Source organism: Hylobates moloch, unplaced genomic scaffold, assembly GCF_009828535.3.
Source record: "Hylobates moloch isolate HMO894 unplaced genomic scaffold, HMol_V3 SCAFFOLD_2, whole genome shotgun sequence".
Taxonomy (NCBI): Eukaryota; Metazoa; Chordata; class Mammalia; order Primates; family Hylobatidae; genus Hylobates; species Hylobates moloch.
This window is the reverse complement of record NW_026652277.1, coordinates 103,311,764-103,334,257: the sequence shown is the minus strand read 5'-3', so window position 1 is coordinate 103,334,257 and position 22,494 is coordinate 103,311,764. Positions and strand designations below refer to the sequence as shown.

General features: G+C 36.0%; 1 protein-coding gene across 5 annotated transcripts in view; it reads left to right on the top strand.

Annotated features, from left to right (window-relative positions):
• SNX14 (sorting nexin 14) overlaps positions 1–22,494 on the top strand; it is an 87,203-nt gene that overhangs the window by 28,472 nt on the left and 36,237 nt on the right. For 3 of the 5 annotated variants that reach the window (XM_032154601.2, XM_032154573.2, XM_032154565.2), the window contains exons 7-16: positions 3,002–3,086; positions 10,936–11,092; positions 12,438–12,513; positions 13,264–13,308; positions 13,417–13,497; positions 13,588–13,702; positions 17,063–17,218; positions 17,517–17,641; positions 18,773–18,831; positions 21,936–21,962. In XM_032154601.2, coding sequence (XP_032010492.1) covers positions 3,002–3,086; positions 10,936–11,092; positions 12,438–12,513; positions 13,264–13,308; positions 13,417–13,497; positions 13,588–13,702; positions 17,063–17,218; positions 17,517–17,641; positions 18,773–18,831; positions 21,936–21,962 — 926 coding nt within the window. The remainder of the gene's footprint in view (positions 1–3,001; positions 3,087–10,935; positions 11,093–12,437; positions 12,514–13,263; positions 13,309–13,416; positions 13,498–13,587; positions 13,703–17,062; positions 17,219–17,516; positions 17,642–18,772; positions 18,832–21,935; positions 21,963–22,494) is intronic. The other 2 variants (XM_032154581.2, XM_032154590.2) reach the window with 1 other exon arrangement.

Sequence of the window (22,494 nt, the reverse complement as noted above, 5' to 3'; positions counted from 1 at the left end):
GATGTGAGCCACCGTGTCCAGCATTTTTTTTTTTTTTAATGGAGTCTACCTGTATCACCCAGGCTGGAGTGCAGTGGCGCCATCTCGGCTCACTGCAATCTCCACCTCCCAGATTCAAGCGATTCTCCTGCCTCAGCCTCTGGAGTAGCTAGGATTACAGGTGCCCGCCACCATGCCTGGCTAATTTTTGTATTTTTAGTAGAGACAGAGTTTCACTATGTTGGCCAGCCTGGTCTCGAACTGCTGACTTCAAGTGATTCACCCACCCCGGTCTCCCAAAGTGCTGGGATTACAGGTGTGAGCCACTGTGCCAGGCCTATGTTAGGCTTTGGACTAGCTTAGTGGATTCTAAATTAATAGCACCTCATACTTGGAGTGTTTTATAGATATATATGTATGTATTTTGTTAATAGTTTTGTTGAGATACAATTTACATACCATGTAATTCACCCATTTGAAGTATATGATTCGATGGTTTTTAGCATATTCAGTTGTACAACCATCCCCATAGTCAATTTGAGAACATTTTCATCACCCAGAAAGAGACCTTGTACCCCCTGGCCATAAGCATCACCTCTTCTATCCTTTCATCCATAGCCAACCACAAATCTACTTTGTATATCTATGGATTTGGATGTCTATTCTGAACATTTCATATACATAGAATCATACAATATGTGGCCTTTTGTGACTGGTTTCTTTTACTCGGCATAATGTTCTCAAGGTTTATCCATGTTACGTTGTAGCATGTATCAATATTTCATTCTCTTTATGGCTAATATTCCACTGTGTGAATGTACTACATTTTGTTTATGCATTCATCAGTTGATGGATATTTGTATTATTTCTACCTTTTGTCTGTTATGTACCTGTTAGCATTTCTATGCAAGTTTTTTTTTTGTCGGATATATATTGTCACTTATCTTGGGTATATACATAGGAGTACAATTGCTGGATAAAATGGTAACTCTATGTCTAACACTTTGAGTAACTGCCAGACTATTTTCCAAAGTGGCTCCACCATTTACATTCCCATCAGCAGTATATGAGGATCTCAATTTCTCCACATCCTTGCCAGAACTATTTATAATCTCACTCTTTTATTCTAACCATCCTAGTATATGTGACATGATACTCCATGGTGGCTTTGAATTGCATATCCCTGATGCCAATAATGTTGAGAACTTTGATGCTTATTTGGCATTTGTCTGCCTTCTTTGAAGAAATGTCCATTCAAATTCCTTACCTGCATTTTAACTGGGTTTTTTTTTATTACTGAGTTGTAAAAGTTATTTATATGGATACATGTCCTTTATCAGATAAATGATTCGCAAAATATTTTCTTTGATTTTCTGAATTACACTATGGCTCCTATTTTATCTGTATCACTATCCTGGAAGATAAATGGGTCATTATTATATTTGTTTTATAGAAAGGTATTCACTTTGTCAAAGTGTTAGCAAATGTTAATGGGCAAAAGATTAGGCCTTGGTCATCTTATTCCTTCTACAATGTTCTGTTCATGATTCTGTTGCCTGCATAATGTAAATTGGAAGTTTGGGAATAATGAAAACAAAGAATCATTTAGGGTCTACAATTTTTTAAAAATCAAAGTTTAGTGACAAACCCATTATTTTACCATTTTAATTCTGACCTGAATTCCCTAAAGTGGAACTTACAAATAAAAATCTTACTGAGTATTCTCAGAAGACAAGATTTTACAAAATGTTTGAAAACTATAACATCTTGTTTATTTGATAAATATGAGAGTAATTTGTAAGCGAGTACCAAGTGGCCAAGGGCAAATGAAGAGTGATGTTATTTTCAATGAGGTATAATACTAGCAAAAATATCCCCTCTTACTGAACGTGTTTGATCTGGGTTTTATCAGCAAATCATTAAAATTTGGGGGTTTATGATCCATCATACTTACTAGATTTATCACCCTGGGATTTTGTTCCTTAATGCGGAATTTAAAAAGAATTGAAAAATTAACACTGTTGTGATGGAATTTTCTCATGCCTTTGATAAAGGAATATATAATGTATTAAGTTTTATGGTGGTGAAGTCTAATAAATATGTTTTTTGTTGATTTATTTATAATTTATTTTTAGTTTTTTTTTTTTCCTGTTTTCTGTGCGTGCATATAAGCCCTCAGCCCTCCCTCACTAACCTACCATGATCACCGCAGCTTCTAGCCTTTAGGTTGAAAAATCTTGGTGGGGAATGATGAAACTTAATTTTATTCTAAAATAGGGTGTTTCCATATATCTTGAAACCAGGATTCATGCTGGGCATGGTGGCTAATGCCTTTAATCCCAGCACTTTGGGAGGCTGTTGGGAGGCTGAGGTGGGTGGATTACTTGAGTCCAGGTGTTGGAGACCAGCCTGGGCAACATGGCGAAACCCCGTCTCTACTAAAACTACAAAAAATTAGCTGGACGTGGTGGCATGCGCCTGTATTCCCAGCTACCTGGGAGGCTGAGGTGGGAGAATCACCTGAGCCCGGGAGACTGAGACTGCAGTGAGATGGTGCCACTGCTCTCCAGCCTGGGCAGCTGCCGTGAGACCCTGTCTCAAAAAACAACAAAAACCCAAAAAACAAACCAGGATTTATCTCATAAGCTGAATGAAGAAGTTCATTTTCATCTAATTTCTTACTAATCACAAATTTACAGCATCAAAGGGATAATAAGTTACTGGAGTTTTCCTTGAATGCATTTAATACAAAGAACACGTAAAGAAGCTAGGAATAAAGATACTATTTTGTGGGAAAGATTTAGTATTTAAGGTATACATATTAAGATTAATTTTCAGTACTGTGGGTAAAAAAATTACCTAATGTTACAGTTAGTATGATGCAGGAATATAAAGTGTTATTTTTGAAAGATTCTGAATAATTCTAATTTTTAAGATGTATTCCAATATCATAATTGTAGTGTATCTGCCGTTGTAACTTAGTGATAATTATTTTAAAAGTTCTAATGTTGAATTTTTCTAGGTGGATATTCCATCTATTATAACCAAGAAACTATTAAAAGCAGCAATGAAGCATATAGAAGTGATAGTTAAAGCCAGACAGAAAGGTAATACAGTTTTCTACTACAGTTTGAGTAATTTTGTTTTTATACACCAGTTTTCACCCGAAATATCTAAATATGAGTACTGATTAATTAACTTATATATTCGCAGTTGATGCGAGAGTGTTCTCTTAAACTGAAATCTCTTTCAGTAGTTTGTTAATAATGTGTGAAAACTTGAGAACCTTTAAAAATTAAAAGTTAACTTTACTGCTGACACTCTTAATCAGTTTTGAATGATAATCTATTTCTCTGAAGTATCTTTCATTTCTCTTCACCCTTTCTCCTTAATGGTTTCAATGGTTTTGACCTATTCTAGCCCATCCTTTATATTGCTACAAGGTTACTTTTATGATATGACAAGTCTCATGTTGTCTTTCTACTAAAAAAAAAAAATTTAGTGACTGTCATAGCATTAAACTGTATATTTAAATCCTTTTCTATCTAGTCAGATATTAGATCTAGTCTTGTCTTTCACTATATTATGCTTTGGCCAGGATGACCTGCTTGCTGCTTCTCATGTATGTTCTGTCCTTTTTACTGTCATGATTTGCACATAGCATATGTTCATTAAATGTTTTCCCTTCTTTCCTTTCCTCCTTTCCTTCTTACCACATCCTGCAGGATCTTTTCTGAGTGAATGAGTGGAATCCTCATTTGAGACTTTTCATGCTCTAAGATCAAGCTCTAAAATGTTTCTTTTTAATAAAACTACTTCTAGGCACTGTACTTAGTTCATGGAACTGAGATTTTCCTTGTATTTGCATTTGGTATTCTTTTTTGTCAGTGGTTTCTGAAGTATGTTCTGCAGAATACCTCTCTACATACATGATCATATGACCAGAAGAGGTTTCACGGTCATATTTTTTGTTTATTGTATTCCCCTTGTAGAAATTCCCATAGGTAGGAGTACACCAAAAGCTTTGGGTAGTCCTACAGCAGTGAAATAGCTTTAACTTTAACCTAGCATGTCCCAAATTCATTTGAGCATGGAACCATTTTTTCCCCCCAAATAGTATCAATTATTTTAATCAAAAAACATTTTGGGAAATTATGCTGTAGGAAGATTTGAAGTTAAATGAAATTATTAGTTTATTTGCCCTTTGATATGAATAGTTCCTCAGATATGAGAATTATTTTAAATTATATATTTAAAAATTATTCTGTGTTCATCTTATAACAAGTAAAAATAATTTTATTTTCAACATAGTTTGAAAAAAAGATGGGGTTGGGCATGGTGGCTCATGACTGTAATCCCAGCACTTTGGGAGGCTGAGGTGGGCAGCTCACTTGAGGTCAGGAGTTCGAGACCAGCCTGGCCAACATGGTGAAACCCATGTCTACTAAAAATACAAAAATTAGCCAGGTATGGTGGTGCTACTCAGGAGGCTGAGGCCGGAGAATGACTTGAACCCAGGAGGCGGAGGTTGTGGTGGGCAGAAATCGTACCACTGCACTCCAGCCTGGGTGGTAGAGCAAGACTCCATCTCAAAAAAAAAAAAAAAAAAAAAAAAAAAGATGAATGTGAAAGAGTTTGAGTACTCATAACTTTCTTTTTCTTTTTAAATTAAAAAAATTTTTTTTTCTTTCAGAGATGAGATCTCACTATGTTGCTCAGGCTGTTCTCAACATCTTGGGCACAAGCAATCCACCTGCCTCGGCCTCCCAAAGTGCTGAAATTACAGGTGTGAGCCACTGTGCCTGGCCAAGTACACATAACTTAATTGTTGTGTTGTAAAGGCTACTTTACTGTCAGAAGAACGTATAGGAAAAGTATTTTTCTTTAAATCAGTAGATTTTATGTTTTAGAGCAATTTTACATTTACAGAAGAATTATTGAGCAGAAAGTACAGTGAGTTCTCATATACTCTCACCTTTTCCTAGTATTAACATCTTACGTTACTTGATACATTTGTTACAATCAGTGTACCAATATTGATACATCATTATTAACTAAAGTCTGTAGTTTAGATTTTTGGTGTTTTTCTTTTTTTTTGAGATGGAGTTTTGCTCTAGTTGCCCAGTCTGGAGACCAATGGCACAATCTCAGCTCACTGCAACCTCCACTTCCCGGGTTCAAGTGAGTCTCCTGCCTCAGCCTCCCAAGTAGCTGGGATTACAGGCATGCACCACCACGCTTGGCTGTTTTGTATTTTTAGTAGAGACGAGGTTTCACCATGTTGACCAGGCTGGTCTCGAATTCCTGACCTCAGCTGATCCACCCGCCTTGACCTCCCAAAATGCCGAGATTACAGGCATGAGCCACCGCGCCTGGCCTCATTAGGTTTTACGCTTTACATTGTGCATTCTATGGATTTTGACAAATGTGTAATCATGTATTCATCATTACAGTAGCATACTGAATAGTTTCACTGCCCTAAAAATCCCCTGTGCTTTTTCTGTTCATCCTTCTTTCCTCTGAGAATCCCTGGCAACCACTGATCTTTTTACTGTCTTTACAGTTTTGACGTTTCCAGAATGTTATATAGTCGGTATCATACAGTATGTTTCAGATGGATTTCTTTCACTTAGCAATATACATTTAACCTCTGTTTTTTCATGGCTTGACAACCCATTTCTTTTTACTACTCAATTACATTCCATTGTACGGATATACCGCACTTTGTTTATCCATTCACCAATTGAGGGACATCTTGGTCCAATTTTTGGCAATTATAAATAATGCTGTTATAAGGATTTGTAGGTTTTTGTGTGGGGGAAGTATTTTTAATACAGTTTTAATTTTGTTCTAAAGACAAAGACAAGAAGCCTCTCAGACTATGAGTAAATGGAATCATCTTTTAACTTTTAGTAGAATTGATGAGTTTAGTAAAATCCCCAAATTACTTTGTCTCTATGAGAGTGACGTTATATATATATCACATTGGTAATCCCAGCACTTCGGAAGGCTGAAGCTGGAGGATCACTTGAGCCCAGGAGTTTGAGACAAGCCTGGGCAACATGATGAGACTCTGTCTCTACAAAAAAATTAAAAAATTAGCCAAGTGTGGTGGCATGTGCCTGTAAGTCCTAGCTACTTGGGAGGCTGAAAAACAGGAGGATTTCTAGAGCCCAGGAGTTTGAGACTGCGGTGAGCTATGATCACCCAATTGCACTCCAGCCTGGGCAACAGAGCAAGACCCTGTCTGAAAAAAAGAAGAAAGAAAAAAGAGAGTGATACATATATAAACTAATTTGACTAAAATTTATCATTGAATTTTTGTGAGAGGGGTTGCTAATTTGCTACTATTCATGTAAAAAATCATCCTCAATTATAAAGTCACCCTAAAATGCTAGATTGCATTCATTAATAACATTGTAATCATCATAATTAATGAAGTCCATATAGAAGTAAAGACTCAGAATTAGGAGGGCTCTTATTTTATCCCAAGATCCCAGTGTTCTAAATATTATGATAGTAAATTAGATAGACTTATAAAAAAAGGTTTTCAAGTTTTTGATTTTTCATTTCTTTTATTGTACAAATTTGTTTTCTAAATTCTTTGGCTCTACATGTGAGCATAATTCAGGAAGTAAAGTTTCATTTCTTCATCCGTAGTTGTCTTTACTGTCTTGGCATTCTCTGCTTAATCTTCTTCTTGAGAATAGGCATTATATAGAAGTTGTCTATGTAAGTACTTCCATGGCTCTTAGAATTGTTGAATATATATATGTGTGTGTATATATATACACATATATGTGTATATGAAATATATGAATATATGTATATTCAACATTTATATACATATGTATAGCTATATATATATATATATATAAACTTAAATTGGATAATGATTGTGTGGGACCTTACTCCAGACTTTCAACCTGAAGATATCTCTTTATCATGGATTTTGTGGACCTTTCCTTTTGTGGTCTGAAAACTGCCAACTGATTAGGCATTAAATATACTGGTGATCAGTGGAGATTAATCCATGCTCTGTATTCCAGCACTCTGTTTTGCTTATATTCCCAGTTAAGGTGTTTTCCTCCACTTTAAAATATTTTGCTTGATTCCTTTAATTTCTTATCACCTAGGATTATAAAAATCCCTTATGTCTGACAGGTGCTGAGTAGATTCCAATCTGGTGATTTAATTTATATATTATGTGTGAATGCTTAATCACACCAAATATTGTAATTACTTATCTATATTACATTATCACTTTTCAGTGTTAATAACTGTTTACTGATACACTGATGCAGATTCTTTTTTTTTTTTTGAGACGGAGCCTTGCTCTGTTGCCCAGGCTGGAGTGCAGTGGCGCGATTTTGGCTCACTGCAAGCTCCGCCTCCCGGGTTCACACCATTCTCCTGCCTCAACCTCTCGAGTAGCTGGGACTACAGGCGCCTGCCATCACGCCCGGCTAATTTTTTTTGTATTTCTAGTAGGGACGGGGTTTCACCGTGTTAGCCAGGATGGTCTCGATCTCCTGACCTCATGGTCCGCCCGCCTCAGCCTCCTAAAGTGCTGGGATTACAGGCGTGAGCCACGGGCACCTGGCCTGATACAGATTCTAAGGCTCAAAGAGATTGTTTCGTTTGTTCAAAATCTTATCAATAAAGAAGCAGAGCTGGGACTTAGCACAGCTTACTGTGCTAAGATACTGTGCAGAGATTTCTGACTTTTATGCTCATGATACAAATTTCTAAAAGACCCATGCCCCAAATTCTAATGAAAAAAAGCTTGGCAAATAATTTAAAATGCGTTTTTTATAAAAACTATGTCCTTTGCTAATCCCGCTTTAGACCCACAAATGCAGATAGCCTTGATTTACCTTCTTAGTACTGTTGCCAAACTGAACTCGGGTCAGCTTGCCCAGTGTGCAGAAAAAAAGCAAGCACTGACACTGGGATTTTCAGCAAGGGAACATGAGGCATTTATTGCTAACGAGAACAGGCAGCTAATGCTTACGACCTGAATTCCCCAGTGGCATACAAGCAAGGGTTTTTAGACTTGGGGTAAATTTCAAGAAAGCAAAAGTTACATGTAAAATTGTAAGTCAGTACATGAAGGGTTATACATGGGTTGACTCAGAAAGCGGGGATATCTTGAAGTGAGGGCTTACAAGTGACAGGAGAATTCAGAGAGTCTTTGGTTTGCATTGGTTAAGAAAGCAAGGCGTTGTCTAAAAACCTGGGGTTAGCAGAAAGGAATGTTAAGGCTTGGCCTGTGGGTGTAACTCTCTCCAGGCCCCTCAGGAAGAAATTTAGAACAAAGAACGGTGGTTAGAGTTCAGTCCTCAATTCCCCCTTGTCTGAGGTCTACATGGCAGTGGTTGGCATTTTCTATCTAGTGGGGGTCCAGGTTTCTGAAAAATAATTCAAGGACATATGTTATAATTTTACCTTTAGTTTCTGTAGGGAACCAAACATCTTGTGACTCTGGCTTACTTGGGTGGCCATTGTTTATGTTATTATTTTCTTGTTTAGCAGGTTATTCACTCACTTTCCTAATTGCTGGTTGTAGGGCTAGCTTAGGTGCCTGCAATGTCCCTTGGGACTCAAGTTTTTTCTTTATTTTCATGCTGCGGGTCCTGGCAGGCCCCTAAGAGGGATTGCTGCTCCATCTCAGTACTCACACTGTTGCAATGCATATAATGCCTTTTTCTGTGTATGAATATGCTTGCATTCTATTTCAATAAAAACAGAAGGAAATAGTTCTAAAATGAATGCTGTTGAATTAGAGTTAAGAGTCCCAACACAGACTCCATGATTTGAAAACTCTGCACAGAGTGCAGAAAGGGAAAAGCATCACTTGCCTTTCCACTTAGTCTTTTGAGGTCTATAAAAAGGAGACAATACTATTAATTTTACATTTGAAAATACTAGTTATTGCCAGGTCTAAAAAAAAAAACTTTGCTAACATAACTTTTGTCATCAGTATTTATTAAGAAATCTATCCTTTCATGGGTTTCTATTTTAAATAGTTTTATATTTCCTATGTCCTCTGCACGGGGCAGAAGATCCAGAACTTAACCAATGAAGCCAGATTCTATTGTGAACACAAGTTCTCTGAAAAGGAATTTGAGAGTAAAGAGACTTTGTTTCAGGGAACAGTTTGCAAACCAGGAAAACATAGCCTTCAGTGTGAAACAAAGCTGCATTCCAGAGAACAAAGAGAGAGTTCTGGTTTTATAGCAAAAGTTCCTTCCCAGGTTCTCAATCAGGCCTGTTTATGCAGATGAAGGATTAAAATCTGATTGGTCAGTGCAGCTGAGTTCTGATTGGTTGATACAGCTGAATCCTGATTGGCTGGGACAGGTGAGCTTACATTGGTTGGTTCAAGTGAGCCCTGATTGGTTGATTTCCAGGCCCCAAACCAGAAATCTGACAGATGTTTCTTTGAAATGGCTTCTAGCTGGACGGAATTTCCAGCCACAGTTCATCTTGGCTCCCAACAGCAGGAACTGGTTTTGCTTGATTATAGAAAGGGAGGTTGTATGGAAAAGTTTCATAGCATCTTTCTGAGAACACAGAGTATATAACTGCTTCCTCACCAGCTATGGTAGCCTGGATCTATTTTAAATTTCAGTTTCTCAGTTAGCTAGGGGGAGTCCATTTTGTCTGAGGGCTGAGGACATATTTTGATAGTGAAAGTGCTTTAAAAGATTACTTGGATGTGAAAGCAGATGCAATTAAAGAATTTTGAGGCCAGGCGTGGTGGCTTATGCCTGTAATCCCAGCACTTTGGGAGGCCGAGGTGGGTGGATCACATGAAGTCGGGAGTTCCAGACCAGCCTGGCCAACATGGTGAAACCCCATCTCTACAAAAAATGTAAAAATTAGCTAGATGTGGTGGCGGGTGCCTGTAATCCCAGCTACTCGGGAGGCTGAGGCAGAATTGCTTGAACCTGGGAGGTGGAGGTTGCAGTGAACCGAGATCATGCCATTGCACTCCAGCCTGGGGGATTACAGCACAACTCTGCCTCAAAAAAAAATAAAGAATTTTGAGGCCTATAATCCCAGCAGTTTGGGAGGCCGAAGTGAGCAGATTGCTTCAGTTCAGAAGTTTGAGACCAGCCTGGGCAACATGAAAAAACCCCATCTCCACAAAAAATACAAAAATTAGCCGGGCACAGGAGTACCCGCCTGTGGGCCCAGCTACCCTGGAGGCTCAAGTGGGAGGATCACTTGAGCCAAGGAGGTCAGGGCTACAGTGAGCCAAGATCACACCAGTGCATACCTCCAGCCTGGGTGACAGAGCGAGACCTTGTCTCAAAATAATAATGATAATAATAATAATTTTGAGTAGGATAGTTTTTGCTTTTGGAGAGGAGAAAGAAGATAAAGGATTTGGCAACAAAAGCCTTATGTGTGCTAGAAGTTGTAAAAGTTATTTTCTCTAATTTTTTCCACTTAATCATTTGCTATTATTTTATATAACTTGTAGAGATGTAAGTTTAAATTCTTGTTTGCAAAGGGTCCATTTATCAATTTATTGCAAAATAAGCAGGCTTCTAATAAAGAATGCACATTGAAAAGAGGCTAGGAAAGGAATGACTTGGTTACATATTTTTTTGGGAAACATCTCCATTCACTGCAGCCTTGCAGCCTCCGCCTCCTGGGTTAAAGCAATTCTCCTGCCTCAGCCTCTTGAGTAGCTGGGACTACAGTCGTGTACCCCCATGCCTGGCTAATTTTATATTTTTTGTAGAGACGGGATTGCGCCATGTTGGCCAGGCTGGTCTCGAACTCCTGGCCTCAAGCGATTTGCCTGCCTCGGCCTCCCAAAGTGCTGGGATTACAGGCATGAGCCACCATGCCCAGCCCATACTCTTCTCTTTGTTAGTGGAAATGACCGAAATTATTTAATGTCACTTAACTTGTTTCAATATTTATCTTTAATCTCTATAGTAAAAAATACAGAGTTTTTACAGCAAGCTGCTTTAGAAGAATATGGTCCAGAGCTTCATGTTGCTTTGAGAAGTCGAAGAGATGAATTACACTATTTAAGGAAACTTACTGAACTGCTTTTTCCTTATATTTTGCCTCCTAAAGCAACAGACTGCAGGTATAAAAAGACTAGACAATATAATAGTATTTGCATAACATGCCATATGTATATTGCGATTTTTGGTTATGATAGGTGTACACTAAAATTTGAGGTTAGCCTGTGAATAGCTTTTCATTTGAAAAAATTTATTAAATTATTAATACATAATTTATTAATTATAGTCGTAAAATGCCCATTTAAGTGCTATTTGTGGTGTGTTGTGTAGCTTAGAATTTTTCTTTAAAACTGATCTTGGACATAAAATACAAATATGAATAAAATTAATTTTTTTATACCATTATATTTTATTTCATTGGTGTTCCCTTTAAAGACATGCATATTATAACTATAATAGGCAGAAACATTTGAACAAACTATATAGATGAGTTTATGTTTCAAGGTATCCAGCTGGGAAAAAGAATTGGAGGTCATCTAGTCTGTTCTCCCTTTTTCTGGCTGGAGCATGTTTAGATTATTCCATAAGTTACCTTGTTACTCTTACCCTAATAACCCTTAGAGAAGTAACCATGGCTTATTTTTAGTGATATTTAAAGTGATGTACTTTAAATACTACTTTTTGTTTAAAATTTTATGTGGTTCTTAAAAATATTTTAATATTTTGAATTACGTGATTTTTGTACTAGACTAGTTTATAATAGTAAATATGATTATAAGGTAACTATATTAAACATTAATTTAAATATATATTAAACATTTAAGTATTCTTAGATAGAAGGTATTTTCTTTTTTTTTTTTTTTTTTTAATTTTTTTTGAGACGGAGTCTTGCTCTGTCGCCCAGGCTGGAGTTCAGTGGCGTGATCTCGGCTCACTGCAACCTCTGCCTCCTGGATTCAAGCGATTCTCCTGCATCAGCCTCCCCATTAGCTGGGATTACAGGCGTGCACCATCATGACCAGCTAATTTTTGTATTTTTAGTAGAGATGAGGTTTCATCATGTTGGCCAGGCTGGTCTCGAACTCCTGACCTCGTGATCCCCCTGCCTCGGCCACCCAAAGTTCTGGGATTACAGGCGTGAGCCACCCTGCCCGGCCGATAGAGAGTATTTCCTAATGTCCCCCAAGTTCCTCCTGTTAAGGGAATACTTTTTTTTTCTCTTAAATAATATTCTATTTTAGCCAAGTAAGAACTCTAACTCTTTGCTATTCAACATGTGGTCTGCAAACCAGTAGCATGAACATTGGTTGAGAGTTTGTTAGAAATGCAGAATTTTAGGGCCTAACCAAGACCTACTGAATTATAGTCTCCATTTTAACAAGATCCTTAGGTAATTCATATGCACTTGAAAGTTAAGACTAATATAAATCACTAAATATAAACAATTATTATTATTTCTTTTTCCAGATCTCTGACCTTACTTATAAGAGAGATTCTGTCTGGCTCTGTGTTCCTTCCTTCGTTGGATTTCCTAGCTGATCCAGTAAGACTTAAAATTTTTTTTTTAAATTGTTACAACTTACACTTAATATAAAATTTAGTATCTTAAACATTTTTATGTATATAGTCAGTGATATTGAAAACATTCATATTGTTGTGCAACCATCCCCATTCCCCATCTCCAGAACTCTTTATCTTATAAAACTGAAACTCTACATCTGTTAACAATAACTCCTCATTCCTTCCTCCCTCCAGCCCTCCTGGCAACTACCATTCTGCTTTCTGTCTCCATGAATTTGACTACTCTGGGTACCACATATAAGTGGAATCATAAGTATTAGTCTTTTTGTGACTGGCTTATTTCACTTAGCATAGTGTCTTTAAGGTTCATCCATGTTGTAGCATGTGTCAGAATTTCCTTCCTTTTCAAGGCTGAGTAATATTTCATTGTATGTGTATAACATGTTTTGCTTATCTGTTCATCCATTGATAGACACTTCGGATGCTTCTACCTTTGATCCAGTAAGATTTTGAAGAAACAAGAATGATTTAGAAATATTTTAAATGCCAAAATCAGAATAGCTTTTATTTGCCCATTTTCACAAAGGTTAAGAACCTCTTTTGTAGATGTAAAAAAACTCCTGCTGTAATACATATGTGCAGATTTTTTGCCACTGCTCCATTTATTTTTTCATTTTTCTAGAAACTTGCATAATATGATACAAGTTACAAGAATTCTGGGGAGAATACAGTAGTGGAATTATTTTGACTTATGTTTATTATTTTCCACTAGGATACTGTGAATCATTTGCTTATCATCTTCATAGATGACAGTCCAGTGAGTATTGAATATATTAGAAAACACTTCAGATTGCATTGAATTTTAATTTTGTATGTCAAATAAAGTGGGAATTTTACTGAGTTAATAATTCTCTTTCTTTCAAAGCCTGAAAAAGCAACTGAACCGGCTTCTCCTTTGGTTCCATTCTTGCAGAAATTTGCAGAACCTAGAAATAAAAAGCCATCTGTAAGAATTTTCAGCAATAACACCTTTTTGATATAAACAGTTTTAGAACTCATTTATATAGCTTAAACTTAATCTTTCTCTTATATCAAGGTGCTGAAGTTAGAATTGAAGCAAATCAGAGAGCAACAAGATCTTTTATTTCGTTTTATGAACTTTCTGAAACAAGAAGGAGCGGTGCACGTGTTGCAGTTTTGTTTGACTGTGGGTGAGGCTTACCTGTGTATTTTACGGAAGTAATTTTTAAACCTTTTAATGTATTTGAATATTTTAAATCAGATCTGATGTTGTGGTACGCATCTATCATTGTACTAAATTTCATATACTCGATTTTGTTTTTTTGTTTGTTTGTTTGAGACGGAGTTTCACTCTCATTGCCCAGGCTGGAGTGCAATGGTGTGATCTCAGCTCACCGCAACCTCCGCCTCCCGGATCCAAGCGATTCTCCTGTCTCAGTCTCCCGAGTAGCTGGGATTACAGGCATGCGCCACCACCCCAGCTACTTTTGTATTTTTAGTAGAGACGGGGTTTCTCCATGTTGGTCAGGCTGGTCTTGAATTGCCGACCTCAGGTGATCCACCCGCCTCGGCCTCCCAAAGTGCTGGGGTTACAGGCATGAGCCACCGCGCCTGGCCATATTCTCGATTTTCTAAGAGCATCTATGAGTTTCTCTCAAGTGCCCACTCCTTTCCAGATTGGGAAATAATCTGTCACTAACTTCATTCAAATCCTGGTAGCAGAAAAAAAAAAACTACTAAAAGTACAGTATAATGAAAATATATTAAAGACCCAAACTGTAGCCCATGTCAATATCACTTTTCACAGTTTTTCTAAAGGATTGTTTTGATTAAATTATCAAATATAAGAATGCCTCATTTTGATTATAAGCTCTCTAGCATTATAGATTATTGGATTTACAAGAAACTTTATAGACTATGAAAATATTTTTAATGCATTTGATTTCTTTTTAAAATATAACTTTAAAAAATGAGGTATAATTTATATAGTGAAACACATAGAATTTAAATGTATAGTTTGATCAGTTTTGCACATGTGTACATCCTTGTAACCTGCATCTTTATCAAGATCTAGAACATTTATTTCCATCAGCCCAGAAAATTCCCTTAGGATCCTTCCCAAGAGATCCACTCCTTCCCCTACTCCTGCCAAAGTAATCGCTGGTCTCATTTCTCTCAGCACAGATTAGTTTTGCCTGTATAATTTTTTTATATAAATTGAATCACATAATGTGTACTCCTTTGTGCCTAGCTTCCTTCACTCAGGATAATGCTTTTTTAAAGTTCATCTATGTTTTCGTCTAAATAAGTAGTTTGGGCAAGGCGCGATGTCTCATGCCTGTAATCCCAGCACTTCGGGAGGCTGAGGCAGGTGGATCACTTGAGGTCAGGAGTTCAAGACCAACCTGGGCAACATAGTGAAACCCTGTCTTGACAAAAATACAAAAATTAGCTGGGCGTGTTGGCTCATGCCTGTAATCGCAGCTACTCAGGAGGCTGAGGCAGGAGAATTGTTTGAACTTGAGAGGTGGATGTTGCAGTGAGCCGAGATTGTGCCACTGCACTCCAGCCTGGGTGACAGAGTGAGACTCTGTCTCAAAAATAAATAAATAAATAAATATGTAGTTTGTTCTTTGCTGAGTGGTATTCCATTGTATGAATACATATATCTTTTAAACCTTATTACTAGGTGCAGACACATTTAAGATTGTTATATCTTCTTAATGAATTTATCCTTTTATCATTATAAAATGCTCCTCTTTTATCTTTGGTAATTTTCAGTCTTGAAGTCTACTTTGTCTGATATTAGTATAGCCACATCATCTTTCTTTATATTTGAGTGTTCATTTGTATATCTTCTTCTATCTGATTGAAATGTTTAATGTATTTCTAGTAAGCAGCACACAGTTGCTCTCACTTTAAAAAAAACTAATTTAGTAATCTTTGCTTTTTAATTGGTATCTGTAGTACATTTACACTTGATATATTTATTATGTGTTTATTGTTAGGCCTTACATCTTGGTGTTTGTTTTATATTTGTCCTATGTATTCTTTGCCTTTCTTTTTCTCCTTTGCTGCCTTTCTTGAGGTTGAATATTTTTTAGTATTTTATCTTTCCCATTTTTTTGAGTGTGTTGTTATTTTTTTGATTGATCAGAGATTTTTTTTTTTTCATTTATCATAGCCCTAATTTAAAAATATTTTACTGCTTCGGGAGCAATGTAAGAACCTCCGCATACCCAGAGCATCCTCTCCTGCCTATTGTGCTCCTGTTGTTAGGTATTTTAATTCTGCGTAGGCTATAAACCCACAGTACATTATTTCTTCACTAGTCATCAGGCTTCTACACATGTGTGGAATGCACACATACATTCATTTTTAAAGGTTCTTACAATTATTGGCATATTTACTGTCCTGGTGCTCTTCATTTCTTTCTGCAAAACCAGGTTTCTAATATTGTTTCTTTCTGCTGAAAGAAATCATTTTCACAGTTCTTATAATACAAATATGCTGGAGATAAATTTTCTTAGCTTTTGTGTGTCTGGAAAGATGGCATGATCATGGCTCACGAAATACAACCTCAACTTCCTGAGCTCAATCATCCTCTTGCCTCAGCCTCCGAAGTAGCTGGGACTACAGGTGAACACCACCATGCCTGGCTAATTTCTTTGTAGAGACGAGTCTCACTATGTTGCTTAGGCTGGTCTTGAACTCCTGGGCTCAAGCGATCCTCCTGCCTCAGCCTCCCAAAGTGCTGGGATTATAGGCATGAGCCACCACACCTGAACTTTAATCAATTTTGAAAATTCCTGGCTGTCTTTTCAAATATCCTGCCCCAGTTTCTCTTCTTTAACAACTCCAGTTGTATGCATGTTAACTCATACAGGAATGGCAATTATATTCTATTGCCTCACAAATCTTATATCCTGTATTCCAGCCTTTTTTTTTTTTTAACTCCCTTTTTTTCCCCTTTATGTTTCAGTTTGAATGATTAAGAAGTAAAAGGTAAACTCCATATTAACACATCTTGAAATAAAAAGAAAAAGCAAGTGGTATTTTGGCTATCCTAATACTACCATCTTTTATTTTGGAATAAACATTCATTTGTTCAAACTCCATTCTGCCACTAGTTTGCAGCATTCATGATAGAGAGAAATATTGTTTAAAAACATTGATTGGAACTAAGAAAAGTCTTCATTTTTATTTTTATTTAGTAAATCAGATTTCAAAATAATAAAAGACTTTTGGTATAATAAATTAATACAGTATTCTTTAAGGAAACTATTAGAAGTGTGTTTAGTGTTTTGAATTTTAGCAAATTTGTATTGCTATTTATGTATTTACATATTTTCTATTAATGTATAAAAATTGTTTGATTGCATTTCTCTTTTATTGAGTAGTTATCTTATTCTCAAATATTTTTAAAAAACTTAGATGATGCTTCTAATTGCTGCTCTTAGTATTGGCTACAATTAGAATGGGACTATGAAGTTTTTATGAATAGTTTTATATTAAAATTATTTTTTCTTATTCTTTCCCTCATTTGTTAGAGGAATTTAATGATAGAATTTTACGACCAGAATTATCAAATGATGAAATGCTATCTCTTCATGAAGAGTTGCAGAAGATTTATAAAACATACTGTTTGGATGAAAGTATTGACAAAATTAGATTTGATCCCTTCATTGTAGAAGAGATTCAAAGAAGTAAGTCAAAGACGATAAGAATGACTTATTTAGCACTCTTACAGTTTTCCCATTTATTTTCTGTTTATTATTGCAGTGGCCATCTGCAGTACATGGGCAGCTGTTATTCTACTTTACTAATGAGATGAAAGCTTTAAAGAAAAAACTTATTTATACTTTATGTATTTGTCAGAACTAGAGCTTGGTTGGTCTAATTTCTCAATCTAGTGCGTTTCAGTGGAGTTTCAGTAAAACGTTTTAGAACTGTATGTATTTATGCTATTTATAAATAATTTCTACAATAGAATTTTTTTAATAGTTGCTGAAGGCCCATACATAGATGTTGTGAAACTTCAAACTATGAGATGTCTTTTTGAAGCATATGAACATGTTCTTTCCCTTTTGGAGAATGTATTTACTCCTATGTTCTGCCATAGTGATGAGGTAAGTCAAAATATTAACCTTGTTTGAGGATTTTTATACATAATTTAATAGTAGCTTTGATATCATTAGATGAGTGATTCAAATAACAAAATAATTAGAAAAATAAAACAAGATTGCTGGGCACAGTTGCTCACGCCTATAATCCCAGCACTTTGGAAGGCTGAGATGGGTGAATCACTTGAGTTCAGGCATTCAAGACCAACCTGGCCAACATGGTGAAACTCCATCTCTAGTAGAAATAGAAGAAATTAGCTGGGCATGGTGGCCACATGCCTGTAATCTCAGTTACTCAGGAGGCTGAGGCAGGAGAATAGCTTGAACCCAGAAGGCCAAGGTTGCAGTGAGCTGAGATCACACCACTGCACTCAAGCCTGGGTGATAGAGCAAGACTCCGTCTCAGTAGAAAACAGAACAAAAAAACCAAGATTAAGAAAGTGAATATTCTTTTTTGCTATGTAATTAAGTGAAGATTAAAAAATAATTGCAAAGGCTGGGCACGGTGGCTCAGGCCTGTACTCACAGCAGTTTGGGAGGCCGAGGCAGGCGGATCACAAGGTCAGGAGATCGAGACTGTCCCGGCTAACACATTGAAAGCCCCTCTCTACTAAAAATACAAAAAACTAGTTGGGTGTGGTGGCGGGCGCCTGTAGTCCCAGCTACTCGGGAGGCTGAGGCAGGAGAATGGCATCAGCCCAGGAGGCGGAGCTTGCAGTGAGCCAAGATTGCACCATTGCACTCCAGCCTGGGCGACAAAGTGAGACTGTCTCAAAATAAATAAATAAATGAATAAATAAAATAATTGCAAAAACAATTATCAGTACCAAAACCTGTTTATATTTATGTAAGTAGATAGATTGGGACCAAATAGGTCTGCCTGGTTTGCCATGTGCCTGAGTGGCTTTGTAGTACTGCAGTGATGCAGAAATCTCATTGTATACACATTATTTACAAACCTGTGGAAATCATCTGCATTTGCAATATTTTCATCTTCACCCTAGTTGACCATGTCTGTATTCACTTCATTGAGATAGCTTTTTTTTTTCCAAAACTGGAAAGTAGTAAACTAAGGTAACATGTTTTAATGTTAATTGTAAGTGTAATAAATGATAATTATTATTTGTTATTTTAAAGTATTTCAGACAACTTTTAAGAGGTGCAGAATCACCAACACGCAATTCAAAATTGAACAGGTAGGTTGTATGTTTTGTTTTTGAACTTGCTGATGCCAGTCATTCTATGATAGCCTCATTGTCTTTATTAGCTATTTTTCTGAATGAGTATGTGGTTCCGTTGTTACATGAGTGGACAAGGCATTTTACTAGTGAATTGTAGAACTGTATTCTATATGGTGATCTGAAAATGCCTGAAATTCTTTTAGAAAAATTTAACGAGATACGTAATATGGGCTTGTTAATCTCATAATGAATATATATTAGTTTTGATTATTGGCTTTATTGGAGACTAGGGACTGAATGCATAAGTGGCATCCACAGATAACTCAGAATTAAACGTTTTAGAGAAAACTTTTTTTTAAGAGTGCTTATTGGGTACAAAAGTGGAGGGATGTTTCTTTCTTTCTTTTTTTTGGCTCTGGAAATCTAAGTGTACAGTTAAATGACCTAAATAAAGGTAATAGAAGAGAAAAGCTTTACCCATTTATAAACTGGATAATTAATGTTCTGATTTGTGTTTGCAAGGTTACATGTACATAATTGATACAGACATCAGTTCTATAAATCTACAGAATAGATTTATAGATTTGCTCTCAACACCTTCCAATAATAAAATGTAGACATAAAATATATGAATAAATATATGTTTTTAGTCACTTAATAGCAAATCAACAATATTCTGAATTTCCAATGAAAGAATGTTAATGGCCAGGCACGGTGGCTCACGCCTGTAATCCCAGCGCTTCATGAGGCCAAGACGGGTGGATCACTTGAGGTCAGGAGTTTGAGGCCAGCCTGGCCAACGTGGTGAAACCCCATCTCTACTAAAAGTACAAAAATTAGCCAGGCATGGTGGCACATGCCTGTAATTCCAGCTACTTGGGAGGTGAAGCAGAAGAATTGTTTGAGCCCAGGAGGTGGAGGTTGCAATGAGCCGAGATCATGCTACTGCACTCCAGCCTGGGTGACAGAGCCAAACTGTCTCAAAAAAAAATAAAAATAAAAGTTAAGAGACTCTTTTAACTTATTATATATAAGGTAAATGAATCATTTCATTTACCTTTCATTTTCATTTCTAATCATTTCATTTACCTTATACGTGTACAAAATTGACACAAACATCTCGACACCTTCCAATTTGAGCAAGTATCTAATAAACATGCAAATAAATTGGATATGTACTACAAAGAGAAAAGTAGGTAAGTCAAGAAATGGGGCAGTGTTTTAGATAGTACAAGGAAAAATGCGAAAACCTTAGCCACGGGGAGAATATATTGTATTTCTTGACATAACCAAGTGTTATGGGAATAGATGTTTTTTTGAATGTTGAATATTAATTCTGATTTAATGCCTCAGTAGAAGTAGTATACATGTAGTAAGTTTTCTGAAAGGTAGAAATACCTTTAGGATTATTTGCAAAAATACCGCTTTTGAACTTTTTCCTAAGAATTTATATGTTACAGCCGTGAAACTTAGACTTTATTTAACAGAAATCACATTCATGCTATTTAAAATAGCATTCTTTGCCCAGGCCACATGCCTTTTCTTGCATTTGAATTCTTTTCCAAGGAGTTTCCTCAAATGTACTGGCATACTTGAGAAGCAGGTAGAATTTATCCTTGTTTATAGACATAAGATGTTTGGAGTTTCATACCAGGACATGGAGCTAATGACATGCCCTTTTCTAGGACCATTTAAGGGGAAGTGGTTCTGTGACCTTAAAAGCCTGCTTTGGTAGATGGCCGGGCGTGGTAGCTCATGCCTGTAATCCCAACAATTTGGGAGGCCGAGGCAGGCAGATCACCTCAGGTCAGGAGTTGGCCTGGCCAACATGGTGAAACCCCGTCTCTGCTAAAAATGCAAAAATTAGTCGAGTGTAGTGGAACACACCTGTGATCCCAGCTACTTGGGAGGCTGAGGCAGGAGAATCACTTGAACCCAGAAGGCAGAGGTTACAGTGAGCTGAGATGGCACCACTGCACTCCAGCCTGGGCAACTAAGACTCTGCCTCAATTAAAATAAAATAAAATAATAAAATAAATAAAAGTAAATGCTTGCTTTGTGGTTAAATCTAAGTCAAGGTCGTAACTTCAGAGATGAAAAGCCTTCTTGGCTACTTTTAGAGCACTTGATTATTTTCAGCATATTAAGGTACTAATTTTGTTGGCTTTAAAATATAAAAAAGACAGGTTATATGGGTTCTTTTCATTCTGGATACTGATTATGACTTTTTAAAGTATATTTTTCTTTATGGTGATCTGATTTTAATAGTTAACTATCAGTCTTGTCAGGACTCTGCTTCTGTGATACTTAATGATTTATTTGCCTATATATATAATAAGTTAAAAGAGTTTCTTAACATTCTTTCATTAGAAATTTAGAATAGCTTTGTTAATTTGCTATTACATGACTTAAATTACATAAAATATGTATTTATATATTTTATGTCTACATTTTATATTTTCAAAATAAAATTCTAATGCATATTATTTATCATGTTCTTTGTTTCATTGTACACTTAAAGTACAACTTTTGTTTTTTAATATTTAGAGATCTTTTGTTAAGTGTGCTTCTTAGCTTAAAACATATTTTTTTACTCAAGCTAAAAACATGTGAAGCATAAATGATTCTGTCTAACATGAACACAAATTTAATGTTGGAAAATACGGGTTTGTTTTTTTGTGCCAGGTTTTTGTTGGCTCAGTCTCTGCATACTTTCCACTGTATGAAAGAAATGGTATGCCTAAGGACAAAGAAAAGACAGAATTATTTCTGGATATTTAATTTCGAAGAACCTTTTTTAATTATGTAGAAAAAAGTCAGTTATTTCCTGATATATTTAATTTTTTTCCATGTCACCCAAGAGAAAACATATTTAATTTTTAAGAACCGTTTTTAGTAACGTAGACTTCATCCAAACACAAAAGACAGCTATGTGCATTTATCTTACCTTTATCACCTTATTCATGAGGATTTCTTCCCTTTGCAAAAATGAATGTTATACACCTGTGTAACTTCTGAAGCTTTTAAATTTCGTTTTGTGTTCTAAAATGAAATTTATGTAATATCTGGGCTTTCTTTCTTTCCTCTCCTTATATAATTTCACATACCTGTTATTGCAGAGGTAGCCTAAGTTTGGATGATTTTCGGTAAGTCTTGAGCATGTGATTCTTTTCAGTATTAAATGTTTTTAGAAAGTACATTGTGAACAACCTAATACAAATAAAAAGGAAAAAAATGGAACACTGTGGTATTGACTGCCATTATATCCTAGTTATTTAGGATAATCTTTTAAAATGAATGCCTACTTTTATTCTAGATATCTCCTTTTTGAAATAACATGATATGTCATCATAAAATAAAAACGTCCTGATATTTTAAAGATATTTTCATTATTTAATTTGTCAGTATCTTGTTTTTTAAGGCTGTTGACTCATTTTTGTTCTTGTTGATTTTGCTAAATTAATTTTAGAATTATGTTTAAAGAACCTTTTTTTTTAAGTAAGAAGTATAATGTTTCTGTATTTCTGGGCATAATCACAAGTGAGAGTTTTTAAATTTCATATTTCAACAACCCCCATTGTTTTGTAATATCCATGTTGTAGAGACTAGAATAAACTATCTAGAGTCTAGAGATTTTAAAAATATTTTGTTAACATATTTAGTGTTTTTTGTTTGTTT